Genomic DNA, 23,939 nt, shown 5'->3' on the forward strand with positions numbered 1-23,939 from the left:
CCACCCCTAATATTCAGTCTCTAGAACCAGATGGGCAGTCAAATTCGGGCCCTGGGCTGATGAACTTGTCAGCTTCATCTGTGTGGCAGTCAGGGGAGTCCGTGAGCAGCTCTGTCCCTCTGCCCAGCCAGATAAGTTTTCCCTCTGTGGGTCTCAAGCATACCACTGTTGTCTCTTCTAGCCCTGGCCATCTCTCAGGGTGCCTTCAGGAGGGTTTCCACGTCCCTGAGCTCCTGGTGTACTGTCCCGGCCTCATGGGGGCCTTTCTCAGTATCCCCAGCCCTACATCTCCTCTCAGCTCCCTTTGTGCTTGATTTGTGCTCTTATCCAACCATGCTGGGTTATCTACTCCCCATGAAAGACTCCTATGAGGGGTCTTCAAAGAGTGCCTGGAGGGGCAGGTGCTGTGGCGTAGCTGGTAAAGTAGCTGCCTGCAGTTCCAGCATCCCAAATGGATGCTGATTGAAGTCCCAGCTGCTCCACTTCCGATCCAGCTCTCTGCTATGGCCTGAGAAGGCAGTAGAGGATGGCCCAAGTCCTTGGGCTGCTGCACCTGCGTGGGGGACCCAGAGGAAGCTCCCGGCTCCTGGCTTTGGATTGGTCCAGCTCTGGCCATTGTGGCCATTTGGGGAGTGAACCTGGATGGAAGACCTCTCTCTCTGTCTCTTTCTGCCTCTGCCCCTCTGTAACTCTGCCTTTCAAATAATAAATAAATCTTCAAAACAAACAAAAAAGGCAGACATAGCCTTTGAGTATTAAAAAAAAAAGTGCCTGGAGAACACATATTATAAAAAACTCTGCCTACGTTTCAAAATGGTTTGCACCAAAAACAAACTCCTCTTTGAATTGTGTGACCCTGTGACCTTTCAGAGGTTCCCTTACGTTTTTGTACTGCTGAGCTTTGCCTGGCCGCCTTCCTCTTGGAGCCTTTCACATCCTGTTGTCCCTCAAGACTGTCTGCAGTGTCGCTTTCTCCCTGAGGCTTTTCCTGAAGTCCCTTCTTCTGTCTGTCAGCTAAGAGACCCTTCCCTTAACCCCCTTTCACACTGGAACTTTCTGGAGACACTTGTCAGTCTGCTCAGCTCACAGTCACTCCTGTGTTTTGAGGTTCCCCTCAAATTGTAACCCGAAGCCAGAGTCTCCTCTCTAACACCAGCACATTGCACCTTGTGCATAGCTGTTATTTGAGTAAGTTTTTGTTGCATGCAAAACCCGATGCAGCTCAGGTTTCAAAGCTGGTAGTATTTTTCCACCCTACTTCACCATACATTGGAGAGAGAGGATCCTGTGTAGTCGAAGCACATTTTGTATGTATTGTACATTTTCTGTCTGTGATAAATTATTCAGTAGAACACGTCAAGTGTATTTCATATGCTCCCAGAGAAAGGGAAGGCTGTTGAGAGTGGGCTCGCGGGAGTTGAGGTATCACCGTGCGCTGTGAATTACAGGCACCGACGAGGACAGCATTCTGACCCTGCTGACAGCGCGCAGCAATGGGCAGCGCCAGGAGATCGCCGACGCTTTCAAAACTCTCTATGGCAGGGTAAGTCTGTATTGGCACCCAAGGGTGACAGGAGCAAGCAGCTGTGAATTTTCCGAATAGTGTGAAACACACCTACATCCTTGGGCGAACACCACTTATTTTGTGCTTCTGACTTCCCTGTCAATCGTCAGCGGTTGGCGTGCAGCGCTCGCCCCGCTTATCCTCAGCGTACTTGTTCTTTGCTGGATGCCACGGAGCTGCCTGCAGACGCCTGGTGGTCGTCTCGCCCCCTCCTCCGTTCCATTCCCCCGCACTTTACACTGAGGCTTGCTGTCTAGGCGGACGCCCGTGTTGTGACAGTCACAGTCCGGGTTCCTTTTGTGGGGATTTTAATAAATGAACGTTTGCTTAATTGACTTAAATGTTCTTGTTAGATTAATAATTCAAAGTAAAAAGCTTAACCTTTGTTAGTAAATAAATGACTACGTTACACGGAAAACTTAAAATGAAGTCTTGTTATTCTGAAAATTTGTGTCTGTCACTTCGTTAAAGAACAAATGCAGAGAAAAAAAAAAGAATATTCCGAACACTATTTCTAGGTGCCTGATGTGAAACCGAACAAATATGAAATCCTGTTTTTTTTGTTTCATAATTATGTCCATAATTTCCCCTTAGTAAGTGATGTCTCTCAACAGTCAGGAGCATGATGATAAGTGTAATCTTATGTTCTACAAGGGGGGTATCTATTGAGAGAAAACAATTGTCATGTTTAGGTGTGACACACTAAATTTTGTCCTTTGTAAAAATGCACTTATGAGGGGTTTTTTGGCTTTTAAAAAAGATACGTAAATACATGTTTCTCAGAAGAATACTTTAAAAATAAACTATTTTAAGCCACTTTTCAAATTTTTTTTAACTCTTGAAGTTAAGAGAAACATTTTTTAAAAAACAAGCATCTTCATGACTGAGTAGCTTTGCTTTAACTTAAGATTTAGCAAAAGATAGATATATTGACCCTAATTGGACATCATAAAACATATACATGTGTCAGTGCATCACACGATATACAATTTTTATGTGTTTATTTAAAACTTTAAAAATTACATAAAAATACATAATTCAGGGCTTTGTGTTTTATTTAGCTATGTGCTTTCTACTTGGGGACAGCAATGTAAAGAATTCCTTAGAGCAAAGGGCTGTCATTCATATTAAGAAGAATCTTAAAATTTCTGTCTGGTTAACAAGTTTGTGTTTTCTGTGGGGGTAGGACCTCCTGGATGACCTGAAATCGGAGCTGACTGGAAAATTTGAGAAATTGATTGTGGCTCTGATGAAGCCTTCTCGGCTTTACGATGCCTATGAACTGAAGCATGCTCTCAAGGTAAAAAACTAAAGTAATATTATTCTGATTTGGTAATTATTTAATCTTGTTTGTATGTTTAAAAGTTTCATTTGACTTATTTCACTGAGGGCTGCTTGGAAGATAAAACAGCAGAAGGCAATAAAAAGTAAATGAAGGAGAAAATTAAAAGTGTGCAATAAATCTTTTGTGTGCTTAAACTCAGTAATATTGGCTACTTAAAATTTTAATTTTTAAATAGCTTTTTGTGTTTTATTATCATGTCTGTCTTCTGATTTTGAGAAGTGCTTAAAAATGTTGTGGATGAGATATTTTCTATTTTAAAATAGGAATTTGCCTGATTAGGGAAAAAGACCCTACTAGCTGAGCCATCACCTGTTGTCCCCCAGGGCCTGACACTGAATCTAGGGTAGGGAGTGGAGGTGGGGCGTGAACTCAGGCACTTCTTTTGGGATGCCAGGGTTCTAATCAGTGTCTTTGCTGTGCAAAATGCCTGCATCAACAGTTAGATTTTGAATGGGAAAATTGAGATTAACATGAAGTACAGGTTAAGGCACTGTGGTGCAGTGGGTTAAGCCACTGCTGAGACACCTGCATCCTGTATTGGAGTTCTGATTTGATTTATGGCTGCTCTGCTGTTATTCTGCTTCCTGCTAATGTATCCTGGGAGGCAGCAAATGATGGCTCAAGTGCTTTGGCCTCTGCCACTGGTGTGGGAGATAGCAGTAGAATTCTGGACTCTAGGCTTCTGTCCTGACCCAGCCTGGGCTGTTGCAGGCATTTGGGACATGAACCATTGGGTGGAAGATCTGTTTGTCAGTATGTATTTCAAGTAGATGAAAATAAATAAATATGTAAAAAAGAACTAGACCATACAGCTTGGGTATTGTTATTTGTGGAATGGATGGAGGAGAAAATTTATCTGATTAGTGGCCTATTTATGCTTATTCTCTTCATTTTCCTACAATGGTTTTTCTGGAGTAAACATAATCTTAGGATATTGAAAAAGTTTTTTTTTTTTTTTTTTTTTTTAAACAGTGCTTCTGAAATGTCAGCAGTGGTTGAAATTCTGCCAGAGAATGAACCTGGGTTTTCAGTGCTTGATTTCTTTTAGAAACAGAAATACGAAAATAGGGCTTTAAAGTACATCTCTTTTTTCTTTTTGTACAAATTAAGTTCAACTGTATTGTTGCTTGTATCCTCTCACTTTGTGGTGTAGATATGACTTTTATAAGCAGAGAAGGGAAAACCAACTAAAATAAATTTTCAGAAAATAATTTCCAATTTGTTGATAGTTTATATTGATTCAATTTGTAATAATTAAATAATGCCATAAGTATTGCTTATTTTTTTTTTCCTGCAGAAGTTCCCTTTGGCTTGATAGAGAACTTGGGAGCATGAGTCTTTCTCTTCTTTTTAAAAAAGATTTATTCATTTATTTGAAAGGCAAGAATTTCAGAGAGAGAAGGAGAGACCAGAGAGAGAGAATCTTGTATCTACTGGTTCACTTCTCAGATGGCTGCAATGGCCAGGCTAGGTCAGGTTGGACAGGAGCCTGGAATTCCACCCTAGACTGCTGTGTGGGTGCAGGGGCCCAAGTATTTGGGCCATTTTCCTCTACTTTCCCAGATGCATTGGCAGGGAGTTGGATTGGAAATAGAGCAGCTGGGACATGAACTGGCATTTATATGGTGTGCTGGTATTGCAAGTGGCCGCTTAACTCACTGCCCCACAACACTGGTCTGAGCAATTTGTTTTTTGAGGTAGACATTGTTTAAGTATCAGTGCTCCTCTGTACACTATTATGCACTTTGGTAAATTTTATAAAGTTATTTTATAGTTTTAATAAAATTTTTAAACTAAAGTTAATGATCAAATAACAAGTTTACAAATTTATATAACTTGTTATATACAAAGGATCTTCAAGGAAGTTGTGGAAAATGCATATTATAGGAAAACTATGCATGATGGATTTCAAAACTTTTTGCACCAAAATAAGCTTATCTTTTAATTCTGTTATTCCATGGAAGTTTTGAAGTCTGCTCATATTTGCATATATATATATATATATATACACACACACATACATACATACCACACATGTGTACAGTAAACATTGTTTCCATTAGGCAAAAAAGAATAAAACCTCTTTGGAGAGGAAATTAAAATTTCTTTATGACTTATAGAACTTGCATACAAAGATGTCTGTTATGTTAGATATATATGTGTGTGTGTGTGTGTGTGTGATGCAGTTTGAGTAACATGTATTCTAGGAAAATAACTTTCTTTGATTTTTTTCCCTCTATTACAAATAAACAGGGAGCTGGGACAGATGAAAAGGTGCTGACAGAAATTATTGCTTCAAGGACACCTGCAGAACTAACAGCCATAAAGCAAGTTTATGAAGAAGGTAAAATGTTTTGAATGACTTTTCGTCTATTTCCACCATCATTTCCTTCATTTCTCCAACACGAATGCAGTCCTCCATAGATAAGGGAGGCAGGCAGTGCATGATTGTTGAATGAATGAATGAGCTATAATTCAAGCCACTTTTTCTTCATTTAGGGGCTGAAAAATTGTCTATTCACTTACAACTATTTTTGTAGTTTTTAAGAAGTTGCTTATGACGATAGAGTTTACTTTTACATAAGATTTGCAACTGTTATAGGAATAGACAGGTTTTCTTTCTTTTACATTAACTTTGAAGCACAAGGAAGTGGTTTTTTTTCCTTGAAATAAATTCAGTTGCATGTTAGTAGAAGTTAAGAGTTACCTAAAAGGCATTTTAGGAACCTAGGAGAAGAAGCCAAAACCTTTTTCCAGATCAGAGTTGTTAAAAGCATTTGAGTATAATGTATGCTGTTTCAGCTGGTGGCAATGCTTGGGTAAAATGCTCAGCATTTTGACTTTTCTTTGTGGTGTGCCTTACTTTTTTTGTGAAAACAAAATCAGTGTTTCAATCTGCAGCATGTTCCGTGAATGGAATCAAGAAAATGAAATAGAAAGTGAAGGCCGAGGGCCCTGTTCTCATCAGATTTCTCGTAGCTGACCCTTTCTGCTACCTGACTGAGCAGGGCCAGGGCACTCCATTATCAACCCAGTCAGCAGATTGCAATCCTAGTGCCTGCAGCTGGGGAGCTGGGTCTCCAGGACACCACTAGTTTGTTGATGTTAACAGTCTTAAACGAGTCCATCAGAACAGTGTGAATATTAAAGCTACTGAGTGGTTACCTTTCCGAGGTGTAGGGTCTTTTGCTTCTCTTTTTCTAGGCAGACAGGTCCGGCCACTAAGACAGAGGTGATTCTGCTCTGTTTAATACAGTACTCCAGGATCTCCTTGAGGGTGATGACGCTGATGAGCGAGACTCTATGACTTTGCTGTGGGAGAGCAGATGGAGTGCTGTGAGGGGACCATCACTCTGTGTGGTGTGTCCTCCTTAGCCATGTTGCTCAGCACTGGCTGCGTGTCCACAGGTATACAGCACAGCCCCTGACCTCGTGGAGATTACATGCAGTCTGTTTAGGGGGGCACATAATTTAGGATAGCTGTAATAGTCAAAGAGTAGTAAAATGCAAACTAAAGTCATGTACAACGTTTAATGTGAGAGCACACTCTGAGGGGACAAGGCATCGTGGCTTTGGATGTTAGGGGAGGCATCACACCACAAATGAGGCATTAATCGGAGTTTCAAGACTAGGTAGGCTTATTAAGTGTCCATTAATGGATAAAGACAGTAGGAGACGGACACACACCCACCCCGTGGAATACTATTCAGCCTGAAAGAAGGAATTCCTGCCATTTGCAACAACATAGATGAACCTGGAGGTCATTATGCAATGTGCAGTGAGCTGGGGCAGAAAGACGAACACTGCATCTTGTCACATGTAGGATCTAAAAAAGCCAAAACTCTCAGAAGCAGAGAGGGGAACGGGGGTTGCCAGCATTGGCGGGAAGGAAACCAGGACAGAAGTAAAAGGAAGAAGGTGATAGAGCCATTTGGTCCAAGGGTACAAAGTTTGTGTTAGGAAGGGGGAGTAGTGGAGATCTAATGTGTGGCACAGTGACTGTGTTAATAGTACTGTACTGTATACTTGAAGTTTGCTAAGAAAGTACATCTTAAATGTTCTCACCGTGTGCACACACACATCCCTGGGGTAATGGATGTACTAATTAGCTTGACTGTGGTAATTTCACAGGGTATGTATATATCAAAGCATCATGTTGTAAGCCTTAATTACATAGACTTTTTATTCATGTCTCCTAACTCAGTAAAGCTGGGGGAAAAGACTAGGTGGGTTTCGGATCGGTGAGGACGGTGTTTTCAGCCCAGGTGGCTGCTGTATGCCGTGGCATGGATACTGGGCTGCGGAGAGCTTACTGGGGGCACAGAGAGAACCTGAGCCTAGTGAAGGATGCACAGCTGACCTTCATGGGAGGTGAAATGAACAAGCGAGGCTGGGCGAGGTTACAAGCACAGACAGTTTTGCATAACTGGATTAGAAATTTGGGCTTGATTCAGAGGCACTGCAAATCCTAAAAGGGCAGTGGAATGTTGAACAAAAAATCTTGGAGGTTTGAATCCTGAGGCTAATTACATATTGGTATGGGGGAGGCAAGCTAGGTGTTTCATAATTATGGCCCAACTTAGGCCTATGGGAGGTGTGAGGATGACAAATCAGGGGAGAAATATTTGATAGGATTTGATAACACACACACACACATACACACACACACAGAGGTGGAGTTGAGGAAAGAATCAAAACGTTTCTGAAAGGTTTTGTATTTGGGTACCTGGTTGAAATAGATACAAAACTCTTTTGGGTCTTGTAAAATAGAAGTTTCAGGCTTTTCAAGTTTGCCTCCTTTCAAAGTAATGATTAAATATTTAGATGGGTTAGAGTAAGACCTCCTTGGCTTTAACAGCTGAGTGACAGCGGAGAGGCTTGCTACTCCTGCAGACTCTGTTCTCCCCCTTCCTAGGACATGTGGTTGAACAGTTGGAAATAGAGGTCAGAGGGGGCACACTTTAAAGTACCTTTGCAGTCTCTCAGAGTTAAGTGCATTTGCCACAGAGGGAGAATATGTCATTACGAGAAGGCCAGGCCATGCCCAAAGAAAGAAGTCTCTGACTATTTGAGGATGGGAGATGTTTGGAAACCAATCACCTGGGACATTTGGAAGAAAGCAAACCAAAGTTCAGACTGCAGATTGATTGCATTTAGGAGGCTTTCCAGGACCATCATGTCTTGCAAACTAATAACTACCTTGAGTGAGAGCATCTCTGATTTAAGCTTGAACCCAGTGCTTTTGGGAGGCTTGAATTCGCTTTTGTCCAGTCACTCACAGCATTTGCCTTTCATCTTTAGGGATGGCACAGAGAAAACTTACGTTAATAAATACAGCGTTTCTTCCCCTGTGTCTCTCTCATTCGATGAAGGGGCAGGCTATCCTGATGTAGCTTACGAAGCTGTAAATAAGTGTGACGTGATTCTGTTGCAGAATATGGCTCAAGCCTGGAAGATGACGTGATGGGGGATACCTCAGGGTACTACCAGAGGATGTTGGTGGTTCTCCTTCAGGTATTGGGTGGACACGAATAGTTTGACTAAAATGTCCGAACTTGGACTGGCCTAAATCCAATGAAGTCAGGTCACTTAAAATTCTCTTAATAATTTCTAATGACGTGCTGATTCCTGCTGCCATGATTCTGGATGTCTGTTGTCTGTGCTTGTTTGTGTTTTAGAATCTATGACTTAAACTTTTAATAGCTAATTCCTCAGTTTTAGATAGCAGTACATGTCCTCTGTTTTTCATAGAAATTAAAATCAAGAGGCTCAGATAGGTTTTGTACAGTGCTGGGTGGAGTATTGTAGGGTTGATATCTTAATAAAAGCGTAATATTATTGCTAAGAGAAAAAGCTTTATAGGTGTACGATCATGTGTAGCCTTTTTCCATTTAAATGAAAATATTCTACAATTCAGTAATATGACATATTATCTCATATAGGCTAACAGAGACCCTGATTCTGGAATTGATACAGCTCAGGTTGAACAGGATGCCCAGGTGAGTGAGACCCAATATGTGATGACTTTATTCTGACCTAGAAATGAAATAAAATTAATTATATAGCAAGTTACACCTAGCACATATATTTTTGTAATTAGGGAATATTCATAAAATATAGAATTTTACAAAACAAACAAACAAAAAAACCTTAAAAACAAAACAGGTGCAATATCTTAATAGGAGGGGATAAGGAAGAAAGAATAAAGTAATGGTGATGTTTTATTACACAAGAGATGACAAATGATTGTAGTATTAAGAAGTTTCTGGCTCCTGACTCTGACCTCAGCCCAGCCCCAGTTACTGTGAACATTTGGAGCAGTGAACCAATGGATGGGAGGTCTGTGTCTATGCTTCTCTGTCCCTCAAAGAAAAAATAAAAGTAAGCCTGTTGTGTCATGGTCCTGTTTTTTTTTTTTTTTTTTTTTTAAAGATTTATTTATTTGTTTGAAAGTCAGAGTTACACAGAAAGAGAAGGAGAGGCAGAGAGAGAAAGAGGTCTTCCATCCGCTGGTTCACTCCCCAATTGGCCGCAATGGCCGGAGCTGTGCAGATCTGGGGCCATCCTCTACTGCTATCCCAGGCCATAGCAGAGAGCTGGATCGGAAGTGGAGCAGCCAGGTCTCGAACCGGCACCCATATGGGATGCTGGTACCTCAGGCCAGGGTGTTAACCCACTGTGCCACAGCACCAGCCCTGGTCCTGTTTTTAAAATCATAAAACCCTCTATGGGTTCTACTCAGGCTATGTCCAGGCCCTTAATTTTCCGTGCCTTCCCTCTTTAGGTCTTCAGCCTCTCCCTCATGTTCTTTCCTCCTCTTGTCCTTTCCTCTCCCTAGTCACTTGACTGATTTCTCTTCACAGGTCAGTCCTCAGCTCAGTACTTTGCATGTAGGCTTGCCTGACCCCCAAGGTGTGAGTCAGGTGTTCTTCCAGGGGAAAATGTAGCACCCTAAGCTTCTTGTCCCAGCACCTGCCACGTCACATCGAAGCTGCCTGTTTACTTGTCTGCCTTCCCAGGCATCCTGTGCTGCAGTTGGGTTGTAGCCTCAACTCCTAGCACCTGGTAGATACTCAGTCAATAACTGCTGGATGAATGAGTGCACAACTCTACAAGGGAGGGGCATTTTCCCTGTGGGCAGGGAAACAAGTCCAAGGCCCCTACTGAATAGTGGTGGAGCTGGGATTTCCAACCAGGTCTGCTTGTCTGCAAAGCCCCTTCTCTTGCATCAGCCTCCATGTTCTTGACTCTTGCTTGCCTATACAGAGTTTATTAAATACAGATGGGAAGCTTGGCTCTAGCTTGACTCCACCTTCTTGTGGAGAAAAGGGCAAGAGCAGCCCTACCAAGCTGTGCTCCTAGCAGCCTTAATCGGTACTGAGAATGACCTTTTGCTTTCCAAGCAGTAATTATTTGTGGGCTTTGGAGGGAGGCAGTGCTGCTTCTCATTCTCCTACTCCCAGGAGCAGGCCTTTTGGAAGCTTTTCAATGGTCACCATGTTGGAAGCCAGCTCTGGTAGTCTCAGATGACCGGCGGGCGGGGGCGGGGGCTTGCATTAGTGAGCGCTGGGCAGATTTCCCAGCACAGTTGGTGATACAATGAGAGCTTGGCTGCAGCCTGAGGCTCCCAAGGGGAAAGCCGTGCATTTTAACTCCTTTACATTGATTTCCCTCCTCACAGCACTCACTGATCTCAAACTTGCATGGGCATGGGCATCACCTGGGGACCTCATTAAACTGCTGCAGATTTGGATTCTGAGTCTGGGCAGGGTCTGGGAGCCTGCATTCCTGACACAGCCTTGGGGGACGCTGAGACGTGCATGCACCTGTCACTTTCCTTGTCCTATGGCGGGTACCATCATTCAGAACCTCGAGATCGAAACCGTGTTCACCGAGCTGCTTTGATAAATCCCTTGGATGGCATCCAGGCTTCTGTCACCTTCCCAGGGAGCAGGGGCAGCACAGAACATGCTGCCCTGGCCATTAGTTTTTGATTCTGTAAAATGTCCTATTACGAATTAATTAGACCCACTGAAAACAATTCTTTCAGCAGTCTGAGAAGGAAAAGCCATTTACACATGGCCGTAAGGGCACGGGGTTGTTACCACTAATGCAAATGTAAGATTTCTTTCTTTTTTTTTCTTTTTAAAAAAACATTATTTATTTATTTATTTGAGAGGTAGAGTGAGAGGGAGAGACAGAGAGAAAGATTTACTCCCCAAATGCCTGCAATGGCCAGGGCTGTGCCGATCCAAAGCTAGGAGCCAGGAGCTTCCTCCCGGTCTCCCATGCGGGTGCAGGGGCCCAAGGACTTGGGCCATCCTCCACTGCCTTCCCAGGCCATAGCAGAGAGCTGGATTGGAAGAGGAGAACCGGTACCCATGTGGGATGCCGACGCATCAGTTGGAGGATTAACCTACTGTGCCACAGCGCCAGCCCCCTAAATGTAAGATTTCTTAATTGGGAGCAAGGCGAGGCAGTGAGAGGACACTTTCAAAAGCTTTTGAATTTTTCTCCTGCTGATGCCTGGCACTGAGAGAATTCCTGTTGCAGAGTTGAGAAGCTGCAGTGAGTCATTCACTTGGGGCTCACATGCACGTTTTGAAGCTAATTTACTATGCTTTTTAACATCTTAAATGTGTTAAAATGATGATATGTTTAATCTGCTAAAACTGATTTTACCTGCTGTCCTGCCAAATCATTGTTTTATGCTTTCTCTGGAGGCAGAGTTGAAATCTTAGGGGGAAGAGAAGGGAAGCAATGTTTATTGAGCACCTGCTACTAATTGGTTGACACTGGTCCTTGCATTCCATAAGCTATAATCTCTAATGACTCTACAGGAAGATCATTCCCGCTCTGTAGGTGAGGACCCTGAGGCCTGAGAAGAGATTTAGGTAGTTCAAAGATAAGGCCAAGGGCCAGGTCTCTCTGTGAATCCAAAGCCGGTTGTGTCCTTTGCACTGATACAGGGCTTCTCAGACTGTGCCTGGTCTGAGCTACCAAGGACAAGGGCTGAGGAGGTGTGAGGAGTGGGAAGGGCCCTCATGCAGGGCAGCTCCTTAGATCCTGGGTGTGCTTGTGTAGCAGAAAGGATGCTTGATGAAATCAAACCCACCTTTCAGTGTCTTTGCTACATGTGAAGATGCCATCATTATTGTTACATATGATTTGTTTAATAATAGCTTTCAAATAAATATTGATTTCAGAACTGTCTTTTTAGTTTTGAAGAGCATACTCATACAACCAGAATTTATTTCTTTGTCATTTTAAAAACAACTTTTTCAGATTTATTTATTTATTTGAACGGCAGAGATAGAGAGAGAGATCCTCCATTCGCTGGTTCACTCCCCAAATGGCTGCAGCAGGCCGGGCTGGGCCAAGCTGAAGCCAGGAACCAGGAGCAGGAGCCTCCTCCGGGTCTCCCACATGGGTGCAGGGGCCCAAGCACGTGGACCATCTGCTGCCCTCTCAGGTGCATTAACCCGGGGCTTGGATGGGAAGTAGAGCAGCTTGGATTCTAAATGGAGCCCTTATGGGATGCTGGCACTACAGGCAGGAGCCTAACCTTCCATGCCACAATGCTAGCCCCTAAATTTCAAAATTGACTCTAAAATGTGTATAATTTTCATCTTTTAAAAAAAATTTCTGAAAATATAATAAAAATAGGTCTATCGACACCACCATAACTACATTCTTCTGCATGCTGTGATGAACACTTCTGCCTCTGAGTGCACAAGCTGTTGCTGCCTCCCGTCCTTCCTTACGTTGCCAGTAAGGGCATGAGGCCAACTCCATGCAGCAGCCTCCGCCAGTGGCCTTCATCTTGGTCTAATTGGTGTCCTTATTTAAAATGAATAACCAAATGGGCAGTGTAGGCCTTGTAAAGATTGATTCTCTGGGTTTTAATAAATTATCCACATCTCAATAAATGGACTCAGACTGAATGACGACATCTGTATATAAATTTTATTTTTAAGCAGTTACACGAACAATGGAAAGCATATATTATTTTCCATGTCAAAAATGCAGTCACTCAGACCATCCAACTAGTATTTATTATATATTCTAGGAACCAGGCAATACCCACAGTCTTTAAAAAGCTTGTGGGTGTAGGTGTTTGGCACAGCATGTTAAGCATCTGCTTGAGATACCTGCATCTCCTATCGGAGTGCTTGGGTTTGGGTCCCGGCTCCACTCTCCATTCCTGTTCCCTGGTAATGCATACTCTGAGAGACAGCAGGTGATGGCTAAAGTACTGGTGTCCCTGCCACCTGTGTGGGAGACCTGGATTGAACCTGACCCAGCCCTGGCTGTCATGGGTATTTGGCAAGTGAACCAGCAGATGGGGAGATCTCAGTCTCTCTTCCTTTCAAGTAAAACAAATAAAAAAAAATTATTGTGACCCTTTGGAAATCTGACAACATTTTATAGCTAACCTTGGCTAAATTATAAAGAGAAAATGTAGAGTTTGCTTTTTGTCATATGCTATTGAACAGCTGCAGAATATGCAAAACCAAAAATGCAGACAACTCCCAGTTAAATTCTTCACTACTCTGTAAGTGGATCTGGCAATAGGGAGGTGATCAGAACTTTCTGCAACCCACACGATTGTTCTCGCAAGACTGCAAGTTATGGTAGACAGTTTGGGAGTATTTAACCTTGCTCCATCACCCTGCTGTGTTGCTCTGACCCGTTGTTGTGCATTACAGATCAGTGCATGCTTCTAAGTTCGCTCCAAACCTAGCTAAGACTCAAAGTAGGAAACATTTGCAATGGAAAGTGGAAGATGATGAATCAGGCAAATGAATATTGAGGGAATAAAAACAAGATGTGATTAAGAACCTGGAAGTGGCACTGTGGTGTGGTGGATAAAGCTGCTGCCTGCAGTGCCGGCATCCCATATGGGGGATGGTTTGAGTCCCTGCTGCTCCACTTCTGACCCAGCTCTCTGCCATGGCCTGGGAAAGCAGTATAAGATGGCCCAATTCTTTGGGCCCCTGCATCTGTGTGGGTGACCTAGGGGAAGCTCCTGGATCCTGGATTCAGATAGGCACAGCTCCTGCCATTGTGACCATTTGGGGGGTGAACCAGAGGATGCAAGACCTCTCTTTCTTTCTCTCTCTGCCTCTCTATAGCTCTTTCAAATGAATTAAATAAAATCTTTTTAAAAAAAAGTACCTGGAAATGAGGGGGAACAACATTCTACTAACCGAGGTGGAAATGTTTGCAGACATTGTTTCAGGCTGGAGAACTTAAGTGGGGGACAGATGAAGAAAAGTTCATCACCATCTTTGGAACACGCAGCGTGTCTCATCTGAGAAGGGGTGAGTGGAGGAGGACTGCATGGGGTTGATGCTTTGGTGTGTTTTGCATGCCAAAGCACCTGCCACGTGGCAGGTACTTAGTGAATCGTTTTTGTATTTTTTTCCTTTCTGTGACCTGGAGAAGTCTCATGATCCTGTTTGTTGCTATCAAAACTTCTGTGAAATTAGAGATCTTAAATCCACCCTTCACTCTCATTAGAGGGTGGTGAGGGAAGTTAAGGCTTTAGATTGTTCTCTGAGTCACACATCACTGAGTAGTGGTTCAGTTAAGACCTCATTTGTGGATATTCTTCAGTACTTGGGAATGAGTTCTGTGGTGAGTGACAGAAAATCATAACAGTCACCTTTGGGTATTTCTCTAAGAAGGATCAATGATTGTCTTGGCAAGACCTGAGATCTCTGTTTTTGCCTTCTACTCTTAGCATTTTGGTTTTCTTTTTCATGATTATTACCACATCATCACAAGACAGTTTGTGATGTAGCCCTTTTTATAGCAGGAAGGAAAGAATGGGAAAACTAGTTTTCTATTACTTGCTATAAGGAAACAGACTCCTCAGAATGCCCTCAAGCATATTTACCTGTAGGTCTTATTGGTTATAACTAGGAAAGGGGCTGAGAAGTTAGTTAATTGGGAACACTTGTCATCTGTTGCTTAGGGCCTGGCATGCTGAGGCTCTGAACACGAGGTTCTGCCTTCAAGGAGGAAGCTGTCTTTAGTGGGAGGAACAATAGCTGTGCAGAGAAAATACCTTCTTTCTGGGAAGAATGATCCATATGGTATTAACAAATCCTTTTCATTTTCTTCTAGTGTTTGATAAATACATGACTATATCAGGATTTCAGATTGAGGAAACCATTGACCGAGAGACTTCTGGTAATTTGGAGCAACTACTCTTGGCTGTCGGTAGGTAATTTTTCAATGTATATAGTGTTTGTAGTGATTAAGAGCAAAAGTGTTTTGTTCATGTGAAGTTTAGGCTGTATTTGAAAACAACCACCTATTTGTTTATGACATAATATTTGGGTGAAGCAGACTCTTCAGTTTCCAATTTGAAAGTCTGTATTGATACTGGAAATACATGTTCATTTGCTTAGTTCTTGGTACACAGTTGTGAAATTCATGCATATGAGAGGTTTCTTCAAAAAGTTCATGTGAAATGCATATTATGAAAGACCTATATATGTATTTCACATTTTTTGGCACCAAAATAAGCTCTTAATTCCAAATCTAGGGAGAATCTGGTTGTCCAGTGGTCCTGGTTTTCATTTGGATATAGAGTGAGCCTCATCTGCCTTGTTCCTCAAGTTTTTGGGATGGAGCTCAAGCTTTTGTGTTCTCTGTCTTTTGGAAAATGAGTTAAGGACATGTATGAATCATAAAACAGTAGCCTTTCACCTGAGTATGAATTTAGTGAGCTTTGCCTGGAAAGCTTTTAGACAGTTCCTGTATAATTAGAATAAATGCACAAAATATGCACAATCCGTATGGTATTAACATTATTATGCACAGCTATAATCCAAAATTTATACTTGCTGGTGGTTGTTTTTCTTCAGCATGGAAAAGGGACAATTGAAAAAATCCCTACAGTTCCAATGATGCTATCTTTGTAAATTAAGGAACTTCCAGATGATAGGCTTTCTGAAGCTAAGCCGACTGAGATCTGAGAAGCCTTGACCTACGTTACACATGTAGATGTTCAGAGGTCAACTCTTGATGTCAGTTTGAATGTATGGAAATGGGTATCTCATCCACCTTGTGTACATTATGAATATGAAAGAATATGAGGGGGGGGGAATAGGAAGCTAGTTCAAGATAATTCAAACATCACATAGAGTAGTAATCTTATATTATGGGCTTGCATTTCTTGGAGTGAAAGCTTCCAAGAAGTTTGTATAATGTGTTGCTGCTGAGGAAGGTTGTGACATAACAACCTAGGCTGCCCAAACTGCTGTGTCTAAAAAGTACTTCCAGCTCTGGCCTCAGAATCAGCCCTTAAGGCATTCAGATCTGGCTAAAAAGCCCATGAGAGTATTTCAGGTATGGAAAGTCAAGACACTGTGGCCAAAAAAAAGACCTAAATGAAAAATCTCTGTGAGATCCCAGTGGGAAGAACAGGCCATCAAAGAAGGAAGTACCTTTCTCTGAAGGGAGGAGAGAACTTCCACTTTGACTATGGCCTTGTCTAAATAATGTGAGAGTTAGTGGACTCAAGAGGCTTCCATGGCCTTGGCAACTCATGACAAGAGCCTTGGTTGATTACTGACATCATAAATAAGAGTGTCAATTGTTAAGTCAACAACGGGAGTCACTGTGCACTTATTCCCCATGTAGGATCTCTGTCCTTAATGTGTTGTACTCTGCGAATTAACAGTAAAGCTAGTATTCAAACAGTACTTTATACTTTGTGTGTCTGTGGGTACAAACTGTTGAAATCTTAGTATATACTAAGTTGATCTTCTGTATATAAGATAATTGAAAATGAATCTTAATGAAGAATGGGATGGGAGAGGGAGTGAGAGATGGGATGGTTGTGGGTGGGAAGGTGGTTATGGGGGAAAAAAACAGCTATAATCCAAAATTATACTTTGGAAATTTATATTTATTAAATTAAAGTTTTAAAAAGTGCTTCCAGAAAAAGGGCCATAAAAAACTTGCATTAGTGTTCTATATACCTTTCTTTCTTTTCTTTTTTTTTTGGAATTTTTTATTGATCTCTTTTTTATTTTTTTAAGCTTTTATTTAATAAATGTAAATTTCCAAAGTAGAACTTTTGGATTACAGTGGCTTCCCCCCCCCCATAACTTCCCTCCCACCCGCAACTCTCCCATCTCCCGCTCCCTCTCCCATTCCATTCACATCAAGATTCATTTTTAATTCTCTTTATATACAGAAGATCAATTTAGTATATACTAAGTAAAGATTTCAACAGTTTGCACCCACACAGAAACTCAAAGTGTAAAGTACTATTTGAGTACTAGTTATATTATTAATTCACATTGTACAATCCATTAAGGACAGAGATCCTGCATGGGGAGTAAGTGCACAGTGACTCCTGTTGTTGACTTAACAAATTGACACTCTTGTTTATGGTGTTAGTAATCACCCAAGGCTGTTGTCATGAGTTGCCAAGGCTATGGAAGCCTTTTGAGTTCGCCGACTCCAATCTAATTTAGACAAGGTCATAGTCAAAGTGGAAGTTCTCTCCTCCCTTCAGAGAAAGGTACCTCCCGCTTCCCATGTTGGATCATTCTGCCCCCCCCCCCCTTTTTTTTTTTTTGGACAGGCAGAGTGGACAGTGAGAGAGAGAGAGACAGAGAGAAAGGTCTTCCTTGGTTCACCCTCCAATGGCTGCCGGGGCCGGCGCGCTGCGGCCGGCGCACCGCGCTGATCCGATGGCAGGAGCCAGGAGCCAGGTGCTTTTTCCTGGTCTCCCATGGGGTGCAGGGCCCAAGCACCTGGGCCATCCTCCACTGCACTCCCTGGCCACAGCAGAGAGCTGGCCTGGAAGACGGGCAACCGGAACAGAATCCGGCGCCCCAACCGGGACTAGAACCCGGTGTGCCGGCGCTGCAAGGCGGAGGATTAGCCTAGTGAGCCGCGGCGCTGGCCCTCCCCTTTTTAATTCTATAGGTTAGTATTTGCAGACACTATTCTTGTTTATGTGATCCCTTTGACTCTTAAATCTATCATTATGATCAATTGTGAACTGAAACTGATCACTTGGAGTATGAGATGGCATTGGTACATGCCACCTTGATGGGATTGAATTGGAATCCCCTGGCATGTTTCTAACTCTACCATTTGGAGCAAATCAGATTGAGCATGTCCCAAATTGTACATCTCCTCCCTCTCTTATTCCCACTCTTATATTTAACAGGGATCACTTTTCAGTTAAATTTAAACACCTAAGAATAATTGTGTGTTAATTACAGAATTCAACCAATAGTATTAAATAGAACAAAAAAAAATACTAAAAGGGATAAAGTATTAAGTTGTTCATTAACATTCAGAACAAGGGCTTATCAAGTCACTGTTTCTCCTAGTGTCCATTTTTTTTTGGGAATTTTTTAAAAAATGATTTGTTTACCTGAAAGGTAGTTACAAAGAGAAGGAAAGACAGAGAGAAGGAGAGAGAGAGATCTTCCATCAGCTGGTTCACTCCCCAAATGGCTACAGCTACTAGGGCTGGGCCAGGCCAAAGCCAAGAGCCAAGAGATTATTTTGGGTTTCCTATGTGGGTGCAAGGGCCCAGGGGCTTGGGCCATCGTCTGCTGTTTTCCCATGTGTATTAGCAGGGAGCTTGATAGGAAGTGGAGCAGCCAGGACTCAAGCTGGTACCCACATGGGATGCTGGTGCTGCAGGCCATGTTTTAACCCACTGTGCCACAGCGCTGGCCCACTCTATACCTTTCTTTGTAGAACTAAGAACTCCAAGGAAAAACCAAGCCAGTATACAAGGAAATACTTGGTATGTGAGGAAATCAGGTCAGCTTACAAACAGGTAGCACTTTGGCCTGTTACCTTTATAGAGGTAGGTAGGTACTTCACAGAGTTCATGAAAAAATGGAATTTAAAGATGAGTCTTGGTGCAAAAAAAGCTGAAATCAATCTATGCATAATGGAATTTTCCATGGACTTTTTGAAGAGCTGTAAGCATGAGGCAGCATTTCATTTTTAATAAACTAGTCCTTCTCATATTGGAGTAGCATCTGATCACTGTCTTATTTTTAGTGAAATCTATTCGAAGTATACCCGCCTACCTTGCAGAGACTCTCTACTATGCTATGAAGGTAAGTTGATCCCTTGAACCTTCCATCCAATAAAGGTCTCCATCTCTGATGATGATTCAGATAATAGACCTTAAACATTTTTCTCTTCTTAAAACATGAAAGCTGTATTTAATAACGTGCCCCTTTCTTTTTATTTCTCAAAGGGAGCTGGGACCGATGATCATACCCTCATCAGAGTCATGGTGTCCAGGAGTGAGATTGATCTGTATAACATCAGGAAGGAATTTAGGAAGAATTTTGGAACCTCTCTTTATTCCATGATTAAGGTAGTAGAATGCTTCTTAAATTATGTTTAGAAATCTCAAGGAGACCAACATACAGCATATAAGATACAGATGGGAGAATCTACTTCTTGTGTAAAGTTTAAAATTGTAGTGGTATGATTAGAGCCATGAGTTAGGATGCTTGGTGTAATGTTTCCTGAAGTAGAGATAAGGCTCCTGAGTGAAAGCTTGGGTATTGGTGTGTCTGAGGCTGCCGGTGAATTTAGAAGCATTATTCAGAAGTGGTGACAGGTGACTCAACAAATGCCACCCCTTGCCCATGACAATAATGTGTTCCTTCTGTCTTTTATCAGTTTCAGCTGCCTTTATTACTTATTACTTCTTCCTTTCTTTCATGTCAGTGTTTCCTTTCTTTCTTTAGTCTGTTATCACCTTGTCTCTGGCCTTGGCTCATAGCTCAAGAGAGAACCAACCAGGCCATCTCTGGAGCTAGTAAGGCACCTCGATATTGCCATCATTTTTTTCTTGTGAAGCCAGGTGCTTTGGGCCCTATACTTAAACTTGGCATAAGATCTTTGGGCTTTGTGTGTGGGTGTCTCTCTGTGTTGGTAAAGGTTAGTGTGGGCTGTATGCAATGTAGGATTGCAGTTGAGCCAAAGCTGTTCATTCAGTGTGTAAGGGGACCTCAGAAAGCCTGTTGGAAATCATGTATGATGAAGAAGCTTTGCATGGATTTCCATCTTTTTTTTCTTTTTAAAGATTTATTTATTTATTTATCTGAAAGTCAGAGTTACAGAGAGAGAAGGAGAGGCAGAGAGAGAGAGAGAGAGAGAGAGAGAGGTCTTCAATCCGCTAGTTCACTCCCCAAATGGCTGCAATGGCTGGGGCTGTGCCAATCCGAAGCCAGGAGCCAGGAGCTTCCTCTGGGTCTCCCATGTGGGTGCAGGGGCCCAAGGACTTGGGTCGTCTTCCACTGCTTTCCCAGGCCACAGCAGAGGGTTGGATTGGAAGTGGAGCAGCCTGGACTCAAACCGGCACCCATATGGGATGCCGGCACTGCAGGCAGCAGCTTTACTTGCTATGCCACAGTGCTGGCCTCTCCACCTTTTTGTTGCACCAAAGTCAACTTGTGTTTTTCTTTTTTCTTCTTTTTTTTTTTTTTTAGATTTAAAAAAAAATTATTTGACAGGTAGAGTTACAGACAGTGAGAGAGAAAGAGAAACAAAGGTCTTCCATCTGCTGGTTCACTCTCCAAATGTCTGCAATGGCCAGAGCTGTGCTGATCTGAAGCCAGGAGCCAGGTGCCTCCTCCTGGTCTCCCATGCAGGTGCAGGGGCCCAAGCACTCGAGCTATTCTCCACTGCTTTCCCAGGCCACAGCAGAGAGCTAGACTGGAAGAGGAGCAACTGGGACTAGAACCGGGGCCCATATGGGATGCCGGTGCCGCAGGTGGAAGATTAACCTAGTGCACCACGGCGCTGGCCCCCAATTTATGTTTTAATTCCATTTTCCATGAACTTCTTGAAGTGTCTTTGTTATGTGTCATGTGACTAGGCTGAAGGGTGATGGAGTGGAGCTTTGAAGGCATAGCTAAAGTGCTATTGTGTTCTACACATCTGTGTGTGAGAAAAGAAGCTAAGCATGTGCATCCTTTCCATATTTGAGGCAAAAAACATAACAAAGTGGCCTCATCATTGCCATCCCTTAACCAAAGACATACCATGTGATAGGAACTTAAGAATCTGTTTAAAAAGCTTGATTGCATTGATGTTGTATAACTTTTCCTGTTCTCCGCGGTACTAGAAGGAAGAGCATACCTCATTGTCTTTTTTTTTTTTGACAGGCAGAGTGGATAGTGAGAGAGAGAGACAGAGAGAAAGGTCTTCCTTTGCCGTTGGTTCATCCTCCAATGGCCACCACGGCTGGCGTGCTGCCGGCGCACTGTGCTGATCTGAAGGCAGGAGCCAGGTGCTTATCCTGGTCTCCCATGGGGTGCAGGGCCCAAGCACTTGGGCCATCCTCCACTGCCTTCCCGGGCCACAGCAGAGAGCTGGTCTGGAAGGGGGGCAACCGGGACAGAATTCGGCGCCCCGACCAGGACTAGAACCCAGTGTGCCGGCGCCGCTAGGTGGAGGATTAGCCTATTGAGTGGTGGCTCTGGCCCTACCTCATTGTCTTTGAGAGAACTGTGCCCCTAAGGGGTGAAATTAGAGAGCTGCACCTAAGTTGTATTGATAGGAAACTCCACGTCACATTCTTGATGTGAAAGTCACTCAGAGGATGACTCACTTGGGAGAGAAGTCATATGAATGAAGCTTGTTGCCAGATATTTCTTAGGTTTTGATTTCCTGTGGCTTCTGTGAGTCACGGAGGTTAATGGAGTGCTTTTGGGTTCCAGGATGACACATCTGGGGACTACAAGAAAGCCCTCCTGCTGCTCTGTGGGGGAGATGACGACTGATATGCTCCCTGGAGAGAGGGATCCTGCTCCGTGCCTGCCATGCCACCACCGCCTGCCTTCTGCACGTCCAGCGGGCGTGCGACACCTCGCCTTACACCAGCGTGCTAAGACCAAGACGTGTATCGTAGAAGAAAACATCCTAGCTGCTTCTTACCTTTGAGATCTTTCTCTCTTTGACTAGTGTAGTACTGAAGTGTACTTACGTTACCAAACCTAATTTCTGGGCCATTTACAGTTTCCTTAAGGGGGCAGACTGCTTTAAGCCTTTCATTTATATTGAATTAATAATCTCATCACTACAATCAGAACCTTCACCTTGAAATTGTGAACTCCTGGAAGTGTTACTAATCAAGTTTGCTATCAAATTAAACCTACAAATTTATGGTGATTGTACTCAAAAGATTAATGAAAAATAAAGATTTCCTTCCCCTTACATTGTGGGCAGACGTGTGTTTTGAAAGTTTATTTATATTTTTAACAGTATCCTCTTTCAAGCCAATCAAGTGATAACGATGTTAATTGAGAACTGAACTTCCAGTTGGTCTTCTGGGTGATAAGAAATACAACAGCACAAACTATGAATTTCCTTCCCACCCACCATGGAACGAGGGCAAGGTCGTAGGGATCTGGTTTGTTTGAGCATCGTTAAGGCAGTGTTGATGCTGCTGCTTGCTTAGTACAAAAGCTAATTTTAAAGCTTAGTCTAAAAATTCAAAGCACTACCTTCCTCTTTGCTGCTATAAACTTGCTTTCCCTCTTTACCATCTGCCCCCTTCTTTGAGATAAAAAGACAGGCAATACTTTTTAGAAAGGAGCACTTTCTTTATCTCTTCTAAGAGTTACCTTTCAATTTTCTGTTTTCAGCTGCCTCCTCACTTAGTGTCACTTTTCTTTTGTACTTATACCTCAATATGTAACTTTTTAAATTTTTTTATTTATTTATTTTATTTAGTAAATATAAATTTCCAAAGTACAGTTTGTGGAATACAATGGCTCCCACCCCCCATAATTTCCCTCCCACTTGCACCCCTCCTATCTCCCACTCCCTCTCCCATTCCATTCACATCAAGATTCAATTCTCTTTATATACAGAAGATTGATTTAGTATATATAAAGTAAAGATTTCATCAGTTTGCACCCACACAGAAACACAAAGTGTAAAATACTGTTTCAGTACTAGTTACAGCATTACTTCACATTAGACAACACATTAAGGACAGATCCCACATGAGAAGTAAGTACACAGTGACTCCTGTTGTTGACTTAACAATTTGACACACTTGTTTATGGCATCAGTAATCTCCCTATGCTCCAGTCATGAGTAGCCAAGGCTATGGAAGCCTGTTGAATTCGCCAACTTCGATCTTATTCCGACAGGGTTTTAGTCAAAGTGGAAGTTCTCTCTTCCCTTCAGAGAAAGGTACCTCCTTCTTTGATGGCCCCATAGGTAACGTTTTTTAAAGTAAACATCGACATTAATAGGAATATCATACTGATAAAATGGACTATTCTCCCTTCAAAACTTTTGAACAGTGATAATGTTCTCCTTACAGCCTTTAATACTCATCTGATTATCCAGGGGAAACTTACATATTGTGTTTGTGTACATGTGAGGTGGAACTTTTCTCCCTTAAAGGGTCATAGATGGGCCCTGTGCTGTGGTGTTGTGGGCTAAGCCTCTGCTTGTGGCAGCGGCATCCTGTATGGGTGCCGATTCATGTCCTGGCTGCTCCTCTTTGATCCAGCTGTCTGCTATGGCCTGGGAAAGCAGAAGATGGCCCAAGTGCTTGGGCTCTTGCACCTGTGTGGGAGACCCAGCGGAAGCTCCTGACTCCCGGCTTCGGATGGCTCAGCTCTGGCCATTGTGGCCATTTGGGGAATGGGAGTGAACCAGTAGATGGAAGACTTTTCTCTTTGTCTCTCCCTGTCTATAACTCTGCCTCTCAAATAAATAAATACAATCTTAAAGAAAAAGGGTCATAGGCAGTTTCAGTACAGAGCTAAGGTAAACATTTATTGTCTGTACTTTTCATAAGAAAGATAGCATGTTTTGAAGAGTTTGCTATGTTTTGCTTTTTAATAACTCACTGGCTTTATGTGGATAAGCCTTGGATAATTTATTTGTCATGCTTTAAAAGAAATGAACTAATGAACTGTAACATTTGCTATGTATATCGTCTTTGTGATCTGCTCAGTTCTTCCTGTGGCCTTATTGTGATCCCGGTTTTTT

The 23,939-nt window shown here is 42.6% G+C and overlaps 1 protein-coding gene across 4 annotated transcripts in view; it reads left to right on the plus strand.

Annotated features, from left to right (window-relative positions):
• Positions 1-22,142, plus strand: part of ANXA5 (annexin A5) — a 41,573-nt gene extending 19,431 nt beyond the window's left edge. For all 4 annotated transcript variants that reach the window (XM_070047666.1, XM_008267908.4, XM_008267909.4 and 1 more), the window contains exons 4-13: positions 1,449-1,543; positions 2,751-2,864; positions 5,163-5,253; positions 8,344-8,423; positions 8,852-8,908; positions 14,140-14,233; positions 15,042-15,137; positions 18,966-19,024; positions 19,168-19,290; positions 21,647-22,142. In XM_070047666.1, the coding sequence (XP_069903767.1) occupies positions 1,449-1,543; positions 2,751-2,864; positions 5,163-5,253; positions 8,344-8,423; positions 8,852-8,908; positions 14,140-14,233; positions 15,042-15,137; positions 18,966-19,024; positions 19,168-19,290; positions 21,647-21,709 (872 nt within the window). In that variant the 3' untranslated portion in view covers positions 21,710-22,142. The remainder of the gene's footprint in view (positions 1-1,448; positions 1,544-2,750; positions 2,865-5,162; positions 5,254-8,343; positions 8,424-8,851; positions 8,909-14,139; positions 14,234-15,041; positions 15,138-18,965; positions 19,025-19,167; positions 19,291-21,646) is intronic.
• Positions 22,143-23,939: the final 1,797 nt, after the last annotated feature.

This window comes from Oryctolagus cuniculus, chromosome 8 (genome assembly GCF_964237555.1).
Source record: "Oryctolagus cuniculus chromosome 8, mOryCun1.1, whole genome shotgun sequence".
Lineage (NCBI taxonomy): Eukaryota > Metazoa > Chordata > Mammalia > Lagomorpha > Leporidae > Oryctolagus > Oryctolagus cuniculus.